The sequence below is a fragment of the Rhinopithecus bieti genome, unplaced genomic scaffold, assembly GCF_001698545.2.
Source record: "Rhinopithecus bieti isolate Rb0 unplaced genomic scaffold, ASM169854v2 scaffold_905, whole genome shotgun sequence".
Classification (NCBI taxonomy): Eukaryota; Metazoa; Chordata; class Mammalia; order Primates; family Cercopithecidae; genus Rhinopithecus; species Rhinopithecus bieti.
The window spans coordinates 444,163-456,316 of NW_016803348.1; the positions used below are offsets into that span (position 1 = coordinate 444,163).

The 12,154-nt window shown below is 37.6% G+C and overlaps 1 protein-coding gene across 1 annotated transcript in view; it reads left to right on the top strand.

The window, feature by feature from the left end:
- GC (GC vitamin D binding protein) overlaps nt 1-9,541 on the top strand; it is a 44,678-nt gene extending 35,137 nt beyond the window's left edge. The window contains 2 exon segments of the mRNA XM_017879083.1: nt 4,534-4,588; nt 9,351-9,541. Of these exon segments, the coding sequence (XP_017734572.1) occupies nt 4,534-4,563 (30 nt within the window). The 3' untranslated portion in view covers nt 4,564-4,588; nt 9,351-9,541.
- Nucleotides 9,542-12,154: the final 2,613 nt, after the last annotated feature.

The window sequence follows — 12,154 nt, forward strand, 5'->3', positions numbered from 1 at the left end:
GCGCACCGCCACGCCCAGCTAATTTTTGTATTTTTAGTAGAGATGGGGTTTCACCATGTTGGCCAGGCTGGTCTGGAACTCCTGCCCTGAAGTGATCTGCCCACCTAAGCCTCCCAAAGTGCTGGGATTACAGGAGTGAGCCACCCACTGCGCCCGGCCAGAAGCCCCTTTCTATAAGTTAAATAATTTAAGAATTTACCTGAAGTTTTGTTCATCTATCAGCTGTGAAAGCAATAAAGCCTAGCTTCTATTAGACTGAATTTTAAAATATCCAAGAACTTAATTTTTAAAAAAGCAGGTCACAGAAGTATAAATGCTCAAAGAAAACTATAAAGATCATCTAGAGTAATTTCTCACTCAGTTAATTCCTTCCAGAGGTGCATTCAGCCTCCATTTAAATATAGTCAATTTATCTACTCCTAGGAGTCGAAATGGAAATGGCCGATTTCATTGCCAGATAGCTGCATTATGAGAACATTATTCTGTAAATTAAGCTGTGATATTCCCTTTGTAATTTCTCCTGCAATCACCCTGGCTTTCTCTATCAACTAGAAAATGTCTATTCTCTCTTCGCAATAGCAGCTTTTTTATACTTGAAGTGGCTTTTTAAAAATTAAGCTGTGTAAAGTATTTTTTTAAAGTTTTGGGCTATGCATTCCAAGTTTCTTAATATTCATATTGTAGTAAAGTTTTATTTGTTTTATTATGTTTTGTTTTGTTTTATTTTATTGTGCAGTGCCTAAGAAAAAAGTCTTAGTTTGACAAATGGAGCTACATCTTTTTCTAATGTCCTCCTTATAGCCTTAGGGATTCTGGTTTCTTTTCTAATTTCCATATTTACACTCTGGTCTGAAACCTATTTGCTAATCTTGTTTGTAACAATTTATAAAGTCAGAATTCCAGATAGCGAGAGTACAGTAGAATAAAAGTCTTTTCTTTAAATTCTACTGACAAATATGCCATCTTAATTGTTCATTAAAATTCAAGCTAAGATTCTCAACATAAAAACAGAAAAAGCTGGACTGTCAGAATATTTTGGTCATTGTGGGCACTAAAACATTTTTAGCATAAAATAATTAATTAACCAGAACTGTTCCTTCCTTTCATACCAAGTTGCTTTTGGTAACCTAAATTTAGTATCAATTTAGGTGGCCTTAACCTAGAAAAATAAAATCACCTTACATAGAAGTTGTTTGCTACCAGAAAAATTTGCTCTGAGAGTCTGTTATTATGACAGAAGAAGAAAACAGTCTAAATGTCTTTTAGATTCTATAAGGAATGTCCCTTTTGAAACCCTTCCCTGTGCCTTTGTTATCTGTCTATACAGATATGCACTGTCCTGCCTGACATCATACAAGACAAACTGAGCTTTAAGCACAAATTCATGCTTCCTAAAAGCCCCTGGTTTTTCATTTCTTTGAGTCGGTTTTCAATATATTTTTCATGATAACATATTGCCATTCAAATCACTACAATGATGAGAAGGCAGGTTTATAGCTCTCTCTCTTCTTGCTTTATCGCTAGTAAATTTATAGCAGCTGGGTAGCCTATCTTTCAGTAATTGCGAAAGTAGAGTGAGATGAATGGAGTTGTTGAGATACTTGTGCACATTTGATTATTCAGAGCACTCAGAGATTAAATCCTCTAGTATTTCAATTAGCCTTCTGATTGCCTTTGTAAACTGATCTCATAGCTAGGTAGGCAAGTTCACCCCTCCTTTCTGACTTCACGTTAGTGCAACATCCATGTGAACAGCATTCTCTTTAATTTCCAATGCCTAATGTGAATGTCCCATTTGTCCTATAATATTTGGATCCTAATTTGTGAGATCTTTTTGTCATGTATTTGCTTGAAAAAATTGTCCTTAAAAGAAATATCCATCTGCTCCTTTCACTTCAAGTCACTTATATCCAGGGATCAGTCTCTACTTGTCATTCCAAATACACTTGGCATAACTACTGGAAGACTGGCAAAAGGGGCTTCTGAACCATACTAATTCAGTGTTTCATTACATGGAAATTTAGTGTTTTCTCACCCCAATCTTGAAATGACCAGGACATAGAACAACCAATGTCATTTTCTTTTGGCTTTACCGTGGTACTCGTAGAACTGGTTCCTTTGTTTATGCCAAAAAAGGCCCATTTGCCTGCAGAAAAACCTGTAGTTACAAAATTAGACTTGCAGTCTTTTTTTCTCTTTCTATCATCATTCAGGCAGAGCATTACTATGCTTCCTTTAAAATGTTTCAACAGACTGCTAGTGAGCATCAGATATGATTTCCCAAAATATTCCAGAAGTCATTATAATATGCTGGAATTGATCACTAAAATCTTGAAAACATAGAGACAAATACAAACAGCCAAGTGGAAGTGGGGCAAAGAGGAGACCGGCAAGTAGAGTGATATACCGTCTACCCCCATGCTCCCCTCTGTCTTTCTTATATCAGGAAAAACTAGTATATTCACTGTAGTTTGTTTTATCTCTTGGTATAACTCGATTTTATAATCCTCAGTGTCGTAACTATCGTTGATTAAGTCACTGCTATATGTTAAGCAGAAATATTAATAGCCTGGCATATATGTATTTATAGAATAACCCAAAACAGTTCTAGATATTAATTATTATTTTAATTCCCCCTTTTACAGATGGGTTGAATAAAACTTACAGAGGTTATATGATGTTAGGAAAATCTAAGTTTATTCTGTATTAGTCTGTTACTCTTCCTCAATGTCCTTGTCATAGACTTCAGTCCTAACTTAGCTAATCATGACAAAAGCAAAGTATTGATAGAAGACTATTGACTGAAAATCCAAAATTATTGTTAAGTAGCAAAAATGATACTGGGTTGGTAATATCACCCTGAATTCTATCCATCTCACTTCCTTGGACCCTTCCTCCATTAGATATACTCTCTTCTTTTGCATCAACATTTCTACCAGCTCTGTCCAATTTGTATTAAAGTTACTCTTCTTCTTATCTCAAAAAATAATAAATAAGGCACTTTAGATGCCTCCCTAGCTATATTTCTTTACAGCCTCCCTTACAGCCAAGATTCTTGCAAGAATACCATATACTCCAGCTCCTCACACTTATTAACTCCTCAACCCTTTGCAGTCTGGCTTTTGATGGTACCATATGACTATCAACAAAGGCATGCCAACAGTATCCTTCTTGCTAAATCTAATAAACATTTTTCAGTTCTTACCAGGTTTCTCCTTAAAACACTTGATACTGATAAGTATTCCTTTCTTCTTGAACCAATTTACTTAGCATCTGTATTATTATTTTCTACTTTTTGTCTTTCTATGATTCCTATCTTCTTGTTCTATTTCATGTGTCCGCTTCCTCTACCTATCTCTTAAATTTGTTTACAGAGTTTTTTCCTTGCTCTTCATTTCCATGGTACTACATTTTCTCAACTGTTTTCATCAATGCTTATGCTTTTAATCTCCAAATCGCTACCTCCAACCAAGATCTCTCCTTCAGCATCAGGCTTTTTATCCAACTGCCTATAGGACTCTCTTCTCCCCCAGTATCTTGTCCCATAAGAAATTTAAAATCAACACAGCCAAAATATTTTTCCTATAACCTGCTCTATGGTTTTGAGTTTATGAATACTATCATCATTTACCCATTGCCCTCACGATGAAAATTTAGTGACTCTTTATTTCTCCTTCTCTTTTTCCATATGCATCAAATAAAATTCCAAATCTCATCAATTCTAACTCTGCAGCCTCTCTCAATCTCCCACCCACATTCTTCTACATTCTTGGTATTTAGTTTCAGGCCATCTTTCACCTGAATTACAGCCTGTCCATTGGTCTCCCACCTCCAGTCTGCCCACAGTGCCTCACATCCAATCCCATCTCTATACTGAGGTCAAATCAACCTTTTTAAAACACAAAAATGGTTAATACTCTTCTCTAATAGTTCTCATTGCTTTCAAATTAAAGTGCTTTTTTTAAAAACAAAATACAGATATTTTGGACCTTGATTTCTTCTCCAAGTAGTGTCTTGCTGTTATCACTTGTTGTGCCTCCTACTTGGGTTCTCCTGAGCTACTTGCAGTTTTCCAAACACATGAAACTTGCTCTTACCTCAAAGTCTTTGCATGTAATGACTCCACCCATTTGCCCTATTTCTCATCAGGCTTGTCTTGGCTGAATAGTTCATCAGGCTTTAGGGCTCAAGTTAGAAGACATCTCCTCCTCTGAGAATTCTTCCCTGGCACTCAAACTTCTCTGTTGTCCAATAACATTCTGTGTGCACCCAATAATTAGCACTTATTAAACTCTACTGCCATTTTTTCTTGTCTACTTTTCCCAGCAGACTGTAAGCCCTTCAATGGCAGAAATGATGTAAAGCTAAATAAATGTGAAGGGTGGCTAATAAAAACTGCAATGTAACATTGCATCTTGGCAAGAATCCTTTCCTCTAACCAAGGTTTCAAGATTTTGTATACCTTCTGCATGATCTAGTAGGCTACAAATGAAATATTTCATAAGTTATATAACATTATTTTTTCATTATCAGATTGATGCTGAATTGAAGAATATCCTGTAGTCCTGAAGCATGTGTATTAACTTTGGTAAGTATATTTTTTAAATGCAGGACCAAAGAATCCAGCATTGTATGATGTATTTTAAATATCAAAGAATTGGAAGGAGACTTTAATAAATTTATTCTTATCTGCTCAAACTCATTTTACAGATGAGAATATTAAGCACTGAGAAAAGTTAAAGAGCTTACACTTTCACAAGAGCAAACAGTCAACTTCTGATATATTTAAGACTAGAATCCAGGTTTACTGGTCCCCTGCCTTGTGCTTCATCCGTCATAATCTCACATGTAACATAATGACAGCATAAAGAACATTTAAAGGATTCTGCCCGTCTCTACTAAAAAATACAAAAAAGCTAGCCGGGCAAGGTGGCGGGTGCCTGTAGTCCCAGCTACTCGGGAGGCTGAGGCAGGAGAATGGCAGGAGGTGGAGCTTGCAGTGAGCTGAGATCCGGCCACTGCACTGCAGCCTGGGTGACAGAGCGAGACTCCGTCTCAAAAAAAAAAAAAAAAAAAAAAAGATTCTGATGCACTTCAATAGGAAGAACTCTGAGTTTAAAGACAGGGTTCATCAAGTCTTAAAAATGACACAGTAAGGACCTTAGGAGAAACGAGACCTTCTTATTCAAATTAAAACACTACTGTTGAAATAGTGTTACTTGCTTTTTACAGTTACTGTATTTTCACCTATTAAAAAATGCCAGATGTAGATATTAAGAACATAAAAGAGTTTATTCCCACATAAGTTCACATCTTAAACTGAAGTTGACCTGAACTCTGCACATTTCAACAAAAATATTTTCTCTCCAGATTCAATTGTATTTATGCTAAAGATATTATGCCTGAGACTTTTGATGCAAACTTGTTTGGATCTCAGTTCTTAGCTGAACTGAGGCTTTTTAATGATGTCAATTTTTATTTTGCTGACTTACTGACAACCTGCCCAAAATAATGTGGAAACAAAAGCCTTCCAATCCATTGACTAATAACATTAAATCATTTCACCATATTCAGCTTTGCAACTATTAATTATTTAAGTCTTCTGAAGCAGTAAAAAAGAAAATTAACACTCTGAGAACCAGTACAAGGGGGATGGTCAAGAAAACTCATATTTGAAATCACCCAACCTGGATTAGAATCCCCACTCTATCTGTGAATTTGAGCAAGTTATCTAACCTGTCTAAAGATGAGTTTCCTTTCATGTAAAATGAAATTTTCAATATCTCCCTCACAGTGTTGTTATAATGATTGAGATGGTATATATAAAATATCTAAAAAGTAGTAAAAATGAATATTAGCAGCAATACTAGCAAAGTTGTTGCACTGATGCTCCTACTACTACTGATATGAATCTAAACTAAAAGCTTTCCTGCCCATATGTTTTTGTGCTTTGGCATACAAATATCATGTCCTAAAGATAAAGTAAGTTCTCTAAATAATTTTCCAAGGAATAAAAATCAAAATGCAAGTTACTTGAAGTGTAACAATTCTAGAGTTAAAATAATTTCTGATCTCTGTTGCTGCTAAATTATTACATCTTCCCACCATTTGAATGAATCTACTTTCTCTTTATCTCAATCCACATGTAATAATCTCCAAAGAGTTAAAATCGCAATATGCAACAGTGACCTCATCTCTCATCCTTCAAGATTTATTAAGCTTTGATTAAAAGTCAGGGTTTTTTTTTTTTTTTTTTGAGACGGAGTCTCGCTCTGTCGCCCGGGCTGGAGTGCAGTGGCCGGATCTCAGCTCACTGCAAGCTCCGCCTCCCGGGTTCACGCCATTCTCCTGCCTCAGCCTCCAGAGTAGCTGGGACTACAGGCGCCCGCCACCTCGCCCGGCTAGTTTTTTGTATTTTTTAGTAGAGACGGGGTTTCACCGTGTTCGCCAGGATGGTCTCGATCTCCTGACCTCGTGATCCGCCCGTCTTGGCCTCCCAAAGTGCTGGGATTACAGGCTTGAGCCACCGTGCCCGGCCAACAAAAGTCAGGGTTATTTGGAAAGCTATATCACTTTGATTTTGAATATGTTTTTCACTGGACTGTGTTCAGAACTCAGAACTCAGAGTGCATTCAGAACTCAGAGTGCATTTCCTTAGTGTTGTATGTTTTCAGGCTTTGGGAAAACTAATTAAAATAGGAGAAGATATCCTAAGATAAGTAAGGAGGAAGTAATAATTTGATGGATTTCAAGAGATTTCTTTTCAGAACAAATTTCAGAAGTATTTTTAATGCTAACTAAATCAAGAGATAAACTCAGTTTGTCAGTGACAAATTAATGAAATTTCTAATATATCGATTCTTCTGATTCATGGTCATTATCTTCATCTGATAAGATAAAGAAATGAAATTTCTCCTCCTGTTAGTCTACATTTTTCTCTGGCCTTTAATTAATCCTTTGATTTCTGTGCTGCTCAATTGTTTGGCTACCCAAATACATTTTGATCATCGGGATGGATTATTCACATATTCACATATTCTTTCCTAAAATTATTCACATATTCCCTCCATGGATTTTGGTAACATACATTGACTGTTTGGAGCTCAATTTTATCCACTTCTTGTTTATCACCATTGCGTTCTGCAATGATGAAGGCCTACCAAGTTTCAATTATTTCGGGAATAGTTACATGGCTTTGAAAATGCAAATTATAGCTTGTTCACAAGGTTATAGGCCTGAGGTACTTGATATTCAGAAATAATGGGACCACAACTTTATCACTTATCTTAGGTTTCCAGAACACAGCCAACTCATTGCAGTTCCTGGGTTCCAGGGGGAATTTTGTAGCTGTATTGCACAACTGTGAAGTCATTCAACTATCAGCAGCATTACCCCCAAAATGACACAATCCTAGTCATGAGCTGCTCTAAATCCATGTCCTAACGTAATGATTTCAGAGTAAGTGCTGAGTACTTTCCCTCAGATAGATCAGTCTTTTCATCATATATTAAACTATTCAAGTAGAAAATATCCATTTTCTTCAATGATTTTTCCCTTGCTATAACAGGCGATCCGCAGAAGTGGCACGTTGTTTAGAGTGAAGCAGTTCCTAAAACCTACGTGTTTCATTTCCATTTAAGCCTACCCATCTCTAGTTAGGGATTTGAATCACTCATAGAAGTTGAAGCCTTTCGTCTCAAGGTATTCCAATCCCTAGTAATACCTATGATTCATGTCTTCCGGTCAACAGTTTCACACTATTTCACTCTCAATTAGAGTCTTATTAAAAACTTCAATTCTCATCTTGACAGTTATTGGTCTCCTTGCTCAATCTTTTTCTTCAAGCCTTCAAGCTCCAAATTGATTGTGGCCACACTTGCATGCACTTTTGGAGACAGAATCTCTGTCTCTCTTCCCCCGCCCCCGCCGCCCCCGAGATGGAGTCTCACTCTGTTGCCCAGTCTGGAGTGCAGTGGCATGATCTCAGCTCACTGCAAGGTACCCCTCCTGGGTTCACGCCATTCTCCTGCCTCAGTCTCCCGAGCAGCTGGGACTTATAGGCGCCCACCACCACACCCGGCTAATTTTTTCTATTTTTAGTAGAGACGGAGTTTCGCTGCATTAGCCAGGATGATCTTGATCTCCTGACCTCATGATTCGCCCACCTTGGCTTCCCAAAGTGCTGGGATTACACGTGTGAGCCACCATGCCCGGCAAATCTCTGTCTCTTAATAAATCTCACAAAGCCTGGTATTTTTTGTTGTTAGCTTTGGAAGCAAGTAATAGTCCCTCTGGGTTGCCAAAAACATAAATGAGTTGGTACACAATGTAGAATCAGATTGGGTGAAAATACTTTAGATACCAGAATCACACCCAGCACAGAGAGTTGCTCACACTATGAGAGAAACAGAGGCTGTGAGGGAACAGATTTGTGTCTCTCATTGCATCCTCACTCCAAAGTATAAACTCATTGAAGACATTGAAATATGGAATTTTTAATACTGTGCAGATAGAACTATGACATAACTATATTATATTGTCTTGGAAGAGGGAAAAAATTAGGGGAGACTATTTGGCCCTAATACAAAGTAGAAGATTATTTGATAAAAATTCACGCTCAGTGTTTTGCTAAAATTAAAACTACTGAACTATTGTCTCAATTCCATGATTGGGGGACTCATTATGCCACTGGTTGACAGCTTTGCCCTGGTCATAATTGTTATTACCATAGAGCAGAAAGTCGCATTCATCACCAGTTAAAAATGTAATTAAAAAACACTGCACAGGCCGGGCGCGGTGGCTCACGCCTGTAATCCCAGCACTTTGGGAGGCTGAGGAGGGTGGATCACAAGAGCAGGAGTTCGAGACCAGTCTGGCCAATATGGTGAAACCCTGTCTCTACTAAAAATACAAAACTAAGCCAGGCGGGTGGTGGCGCCTGTAGTCCCAGCTACTCGGGAGGCTGAGGCAGGAGAATGGCGTGAACTCGGGAGGCAGAGCTTGCAGTGAGCTGAGATCGTGCCACTGCACTCCAGTCTGGGTGACAGGGCAAGACTCTGTCTCAAAAAAAAGAAAAAAAGAAAAAAAAAGAAACGCTGCAAAATATGCAATGTGCCCTGGTGTATGACATATAAAACCATCACGATTGGTATTGGGACTGTCTTACATTTTTTTCTTATTCTGGACCTATGAGATGGGCCATAGTGGATATATGGGTCATCCTAGACAGAGTCATTTTTGGCATAAATGTTAAAATAGCATGAGGTTATATGGGTCTGTTGAGCAATATTATGGTTGTTGCCCATTAGTTCTGTTTTTCTAACATAAAATTCATTTCATTATTCTCATAGACCTAGAGTTGGAGCCACCCAGGGGAATGACCTATGATGACCTAACCTAAGCAAAACCACTGAGGTTCTGGGAAGACAACTAGGATACTTTCTGCTTTTTCTAGCTACAATGTCTTCATACAATGATAAGTATGATGATTTGCTATCAAAATAAATTGAAATATAATGCAAACCATAAATATAACTGAGAATTATGTGGCTCTGCACAATGTTGATCTTCAGAACTATTCCTGTGTCTTTCACAAAAATGCTGTAGTAGGCAGTCTCATAAGGCCTGTTTTTGTCTAGATCTCTGCTGTTTCCTTCTAAAAGACTCAACATTAAGCATGCACTTTATAATTCCCAATACGCTAAACTCCATTCCCTGATTGATTCTCAGGCTTAGTAGGCACCACTAAGAAAAAGTTAGACTGGGCACAGAGACTCACGCCTGTAATCCCAGCACTTTGAAAGGCCAAGGCAGGCAGATCACAAGATTAGGAGTTCGAGAGCAGCCTGGCCAATATGGTGAAATCCTGTCTCTACTAAAATTACAAAAATTATCCAGATGTAGTGGCATGTGCCTGTAGTCCCAGCTACTCGGGAGGCTGAGGCAGGATAATTGCTTGAACCTGGGAGGTGGAGGTTATAGTAAGGGAGATGACATTACTGCACTCCAGCCTAGGCAACAGAGCAAGACTGTCTGAAAAAAAGAAAAGAAAAAGTTACACAGTCTTCCACCATAAAGCCTAGAATGTCTCACTTTTTAAAAACTAACAGCCGAAAACCAACAATAGTAACAAAAATACTCCTGAAACTACCTTCTTGCTTCCAGCTACAAGTTGCTTGGAATTAATTAAGTAGTATCTGTCTTGCAAAAAGAAAATCTTTATAGCTTGAACAAGTTTACTTTTACAAAAAGCTCCTGAGAGAAATTTATAGAGACAAAGTTCTAAAACATGATTTTCTGCTTAATTCAATATGTCACATATAAAAATATATACAACATTCTATGTGCCCTCTTTGCCCAGGGAAAATGAAAGTGTTCTCTCTATTCTGCTTTAAAGGAAAGTTCATAATTTCAGAATAAATACCTCTTGGAAACTACTAAAAACCATTCAGCCTTCTATTTGTAGAGTTAATTGCATCAGGGAATTTGAATTCACCTCATGTTAGATGTAGAGTTATACAATAGATGAAGCAATTTTATGGCATATATAATTTGAGTCAAATTAACTAACATACCTGTCACTCCTCAAAATTCTAAGTCCCATGAAGGAGGATTTCATTAAGTGAGCCAAGGTCAAGTGACCATGCCTGTAGCTGCCAGGAACTGGGAAATAAAATGCCTGCCTCTTGCAGCTTCTACGTAGAAGGTGCAGCCCTACCTTTCACAAAGATTTCAAAATGAGAAATAAAACTCAAACAGAAGTTCTCTGGATGACAGAAAGTCAAAAAGCAACAAACTATCTGCTAATATTTAGGTAGTATTTTACGTTTTTAAAAAAATTCTCTTTCGAATATTACCTTACTGAAGCTTCAAGCAACTCTGAGAAGTAGGTATCATTGCACTGATAAGATACAAGGAGACTGAGACTCCAAAATTGTGAATCAGTGTCTCTAGGTCACAGAGTTAGCAAAGAGCAAAACAAGGCCTTAGTTTTCAATTGCAGTATGGAAAGCAATTTCAATTGCAGTATGTCCATGGAAGGCAAATGGACATACCTGATGAATGTGTTCCCTGATCAAATTAGTTTTACCATCAGTATAGCATATCTCTTCTTTGAAGAGTCACAGAGTACTGTATATAATTCAGTGCTTCCAGATTTATTTGCTAACCCCTTTTCCTTTGACTATTTCCCAGAATTATTCTCTATAAAATTAATTTTGGAAAATTCTTTTCTTATTTGAGAAGTTACATTTATAAATCATTCATTAACTACTGCAAACTGGTCCATTTTGGTAAAGTATTTTCATGCTTGACATGATAGAACTGGGTGTTTTTCTGTCGCAAAGTAGTCAATAAATATACTATTTACTGAAGTAGGGTTTTCATAGTTCCTATGGATATATTTTCCAGCACACTCTAAACACATTTCACAATTTTTTCTTATATTAAGAATCGCTGACAGAAATATTGTAATTTTAGTAAAAGAGTTTTAATGTTAGATCTTATATGCATAATGATGTCATTTGTTCCATTTCCTAGGAAGCAGAGCTCTGTTGATAATATATTGCCAAATTTTATGCCTGCTTCCTACGTGCTGCTCAGCATTAAAGAGATGCTTTTGAATTTCCATCTACTGTCAACCATAGCTGATCTCACTAGCTAATTTCTTTTACATAAGAAGTCCTCAATTTTTTACACCTTACATATCACCTTCATGCAAACACCTGGGTCCTCACCATGATTGAAAACAAACAAACACACACGCTGTAATTTTGTTTTAGTCCGTTTTCACACTGCTGAACAAGACATACCCAAGATGGGGCAAATTACAAAGGAAAGAGGTTTAACGGAGAACTCAGTTCCACGTGGCTGGGGAGGCCTCACAATCATGGCAGGAGGCAAACAGGAGCAACTCACATCTTATGTGGATGGCAGCAGGCAAAGAGAGCGTGTGCAGGAAAACTGTCCTATGTAATAACCATCACATCTCATGAGAAAGAGAGCTTGTGCAGGAAAATTCTCCTGTATAATAACCATCACATCTTGTGAGACGTACCCACTATCATGAGAACAGCACAGGAAAGACTTGCCCCCAAGATTCAATTACCTCCCACTGGGTCCCTCCCACAACATGTGGGAATTCAAGATGAGATTT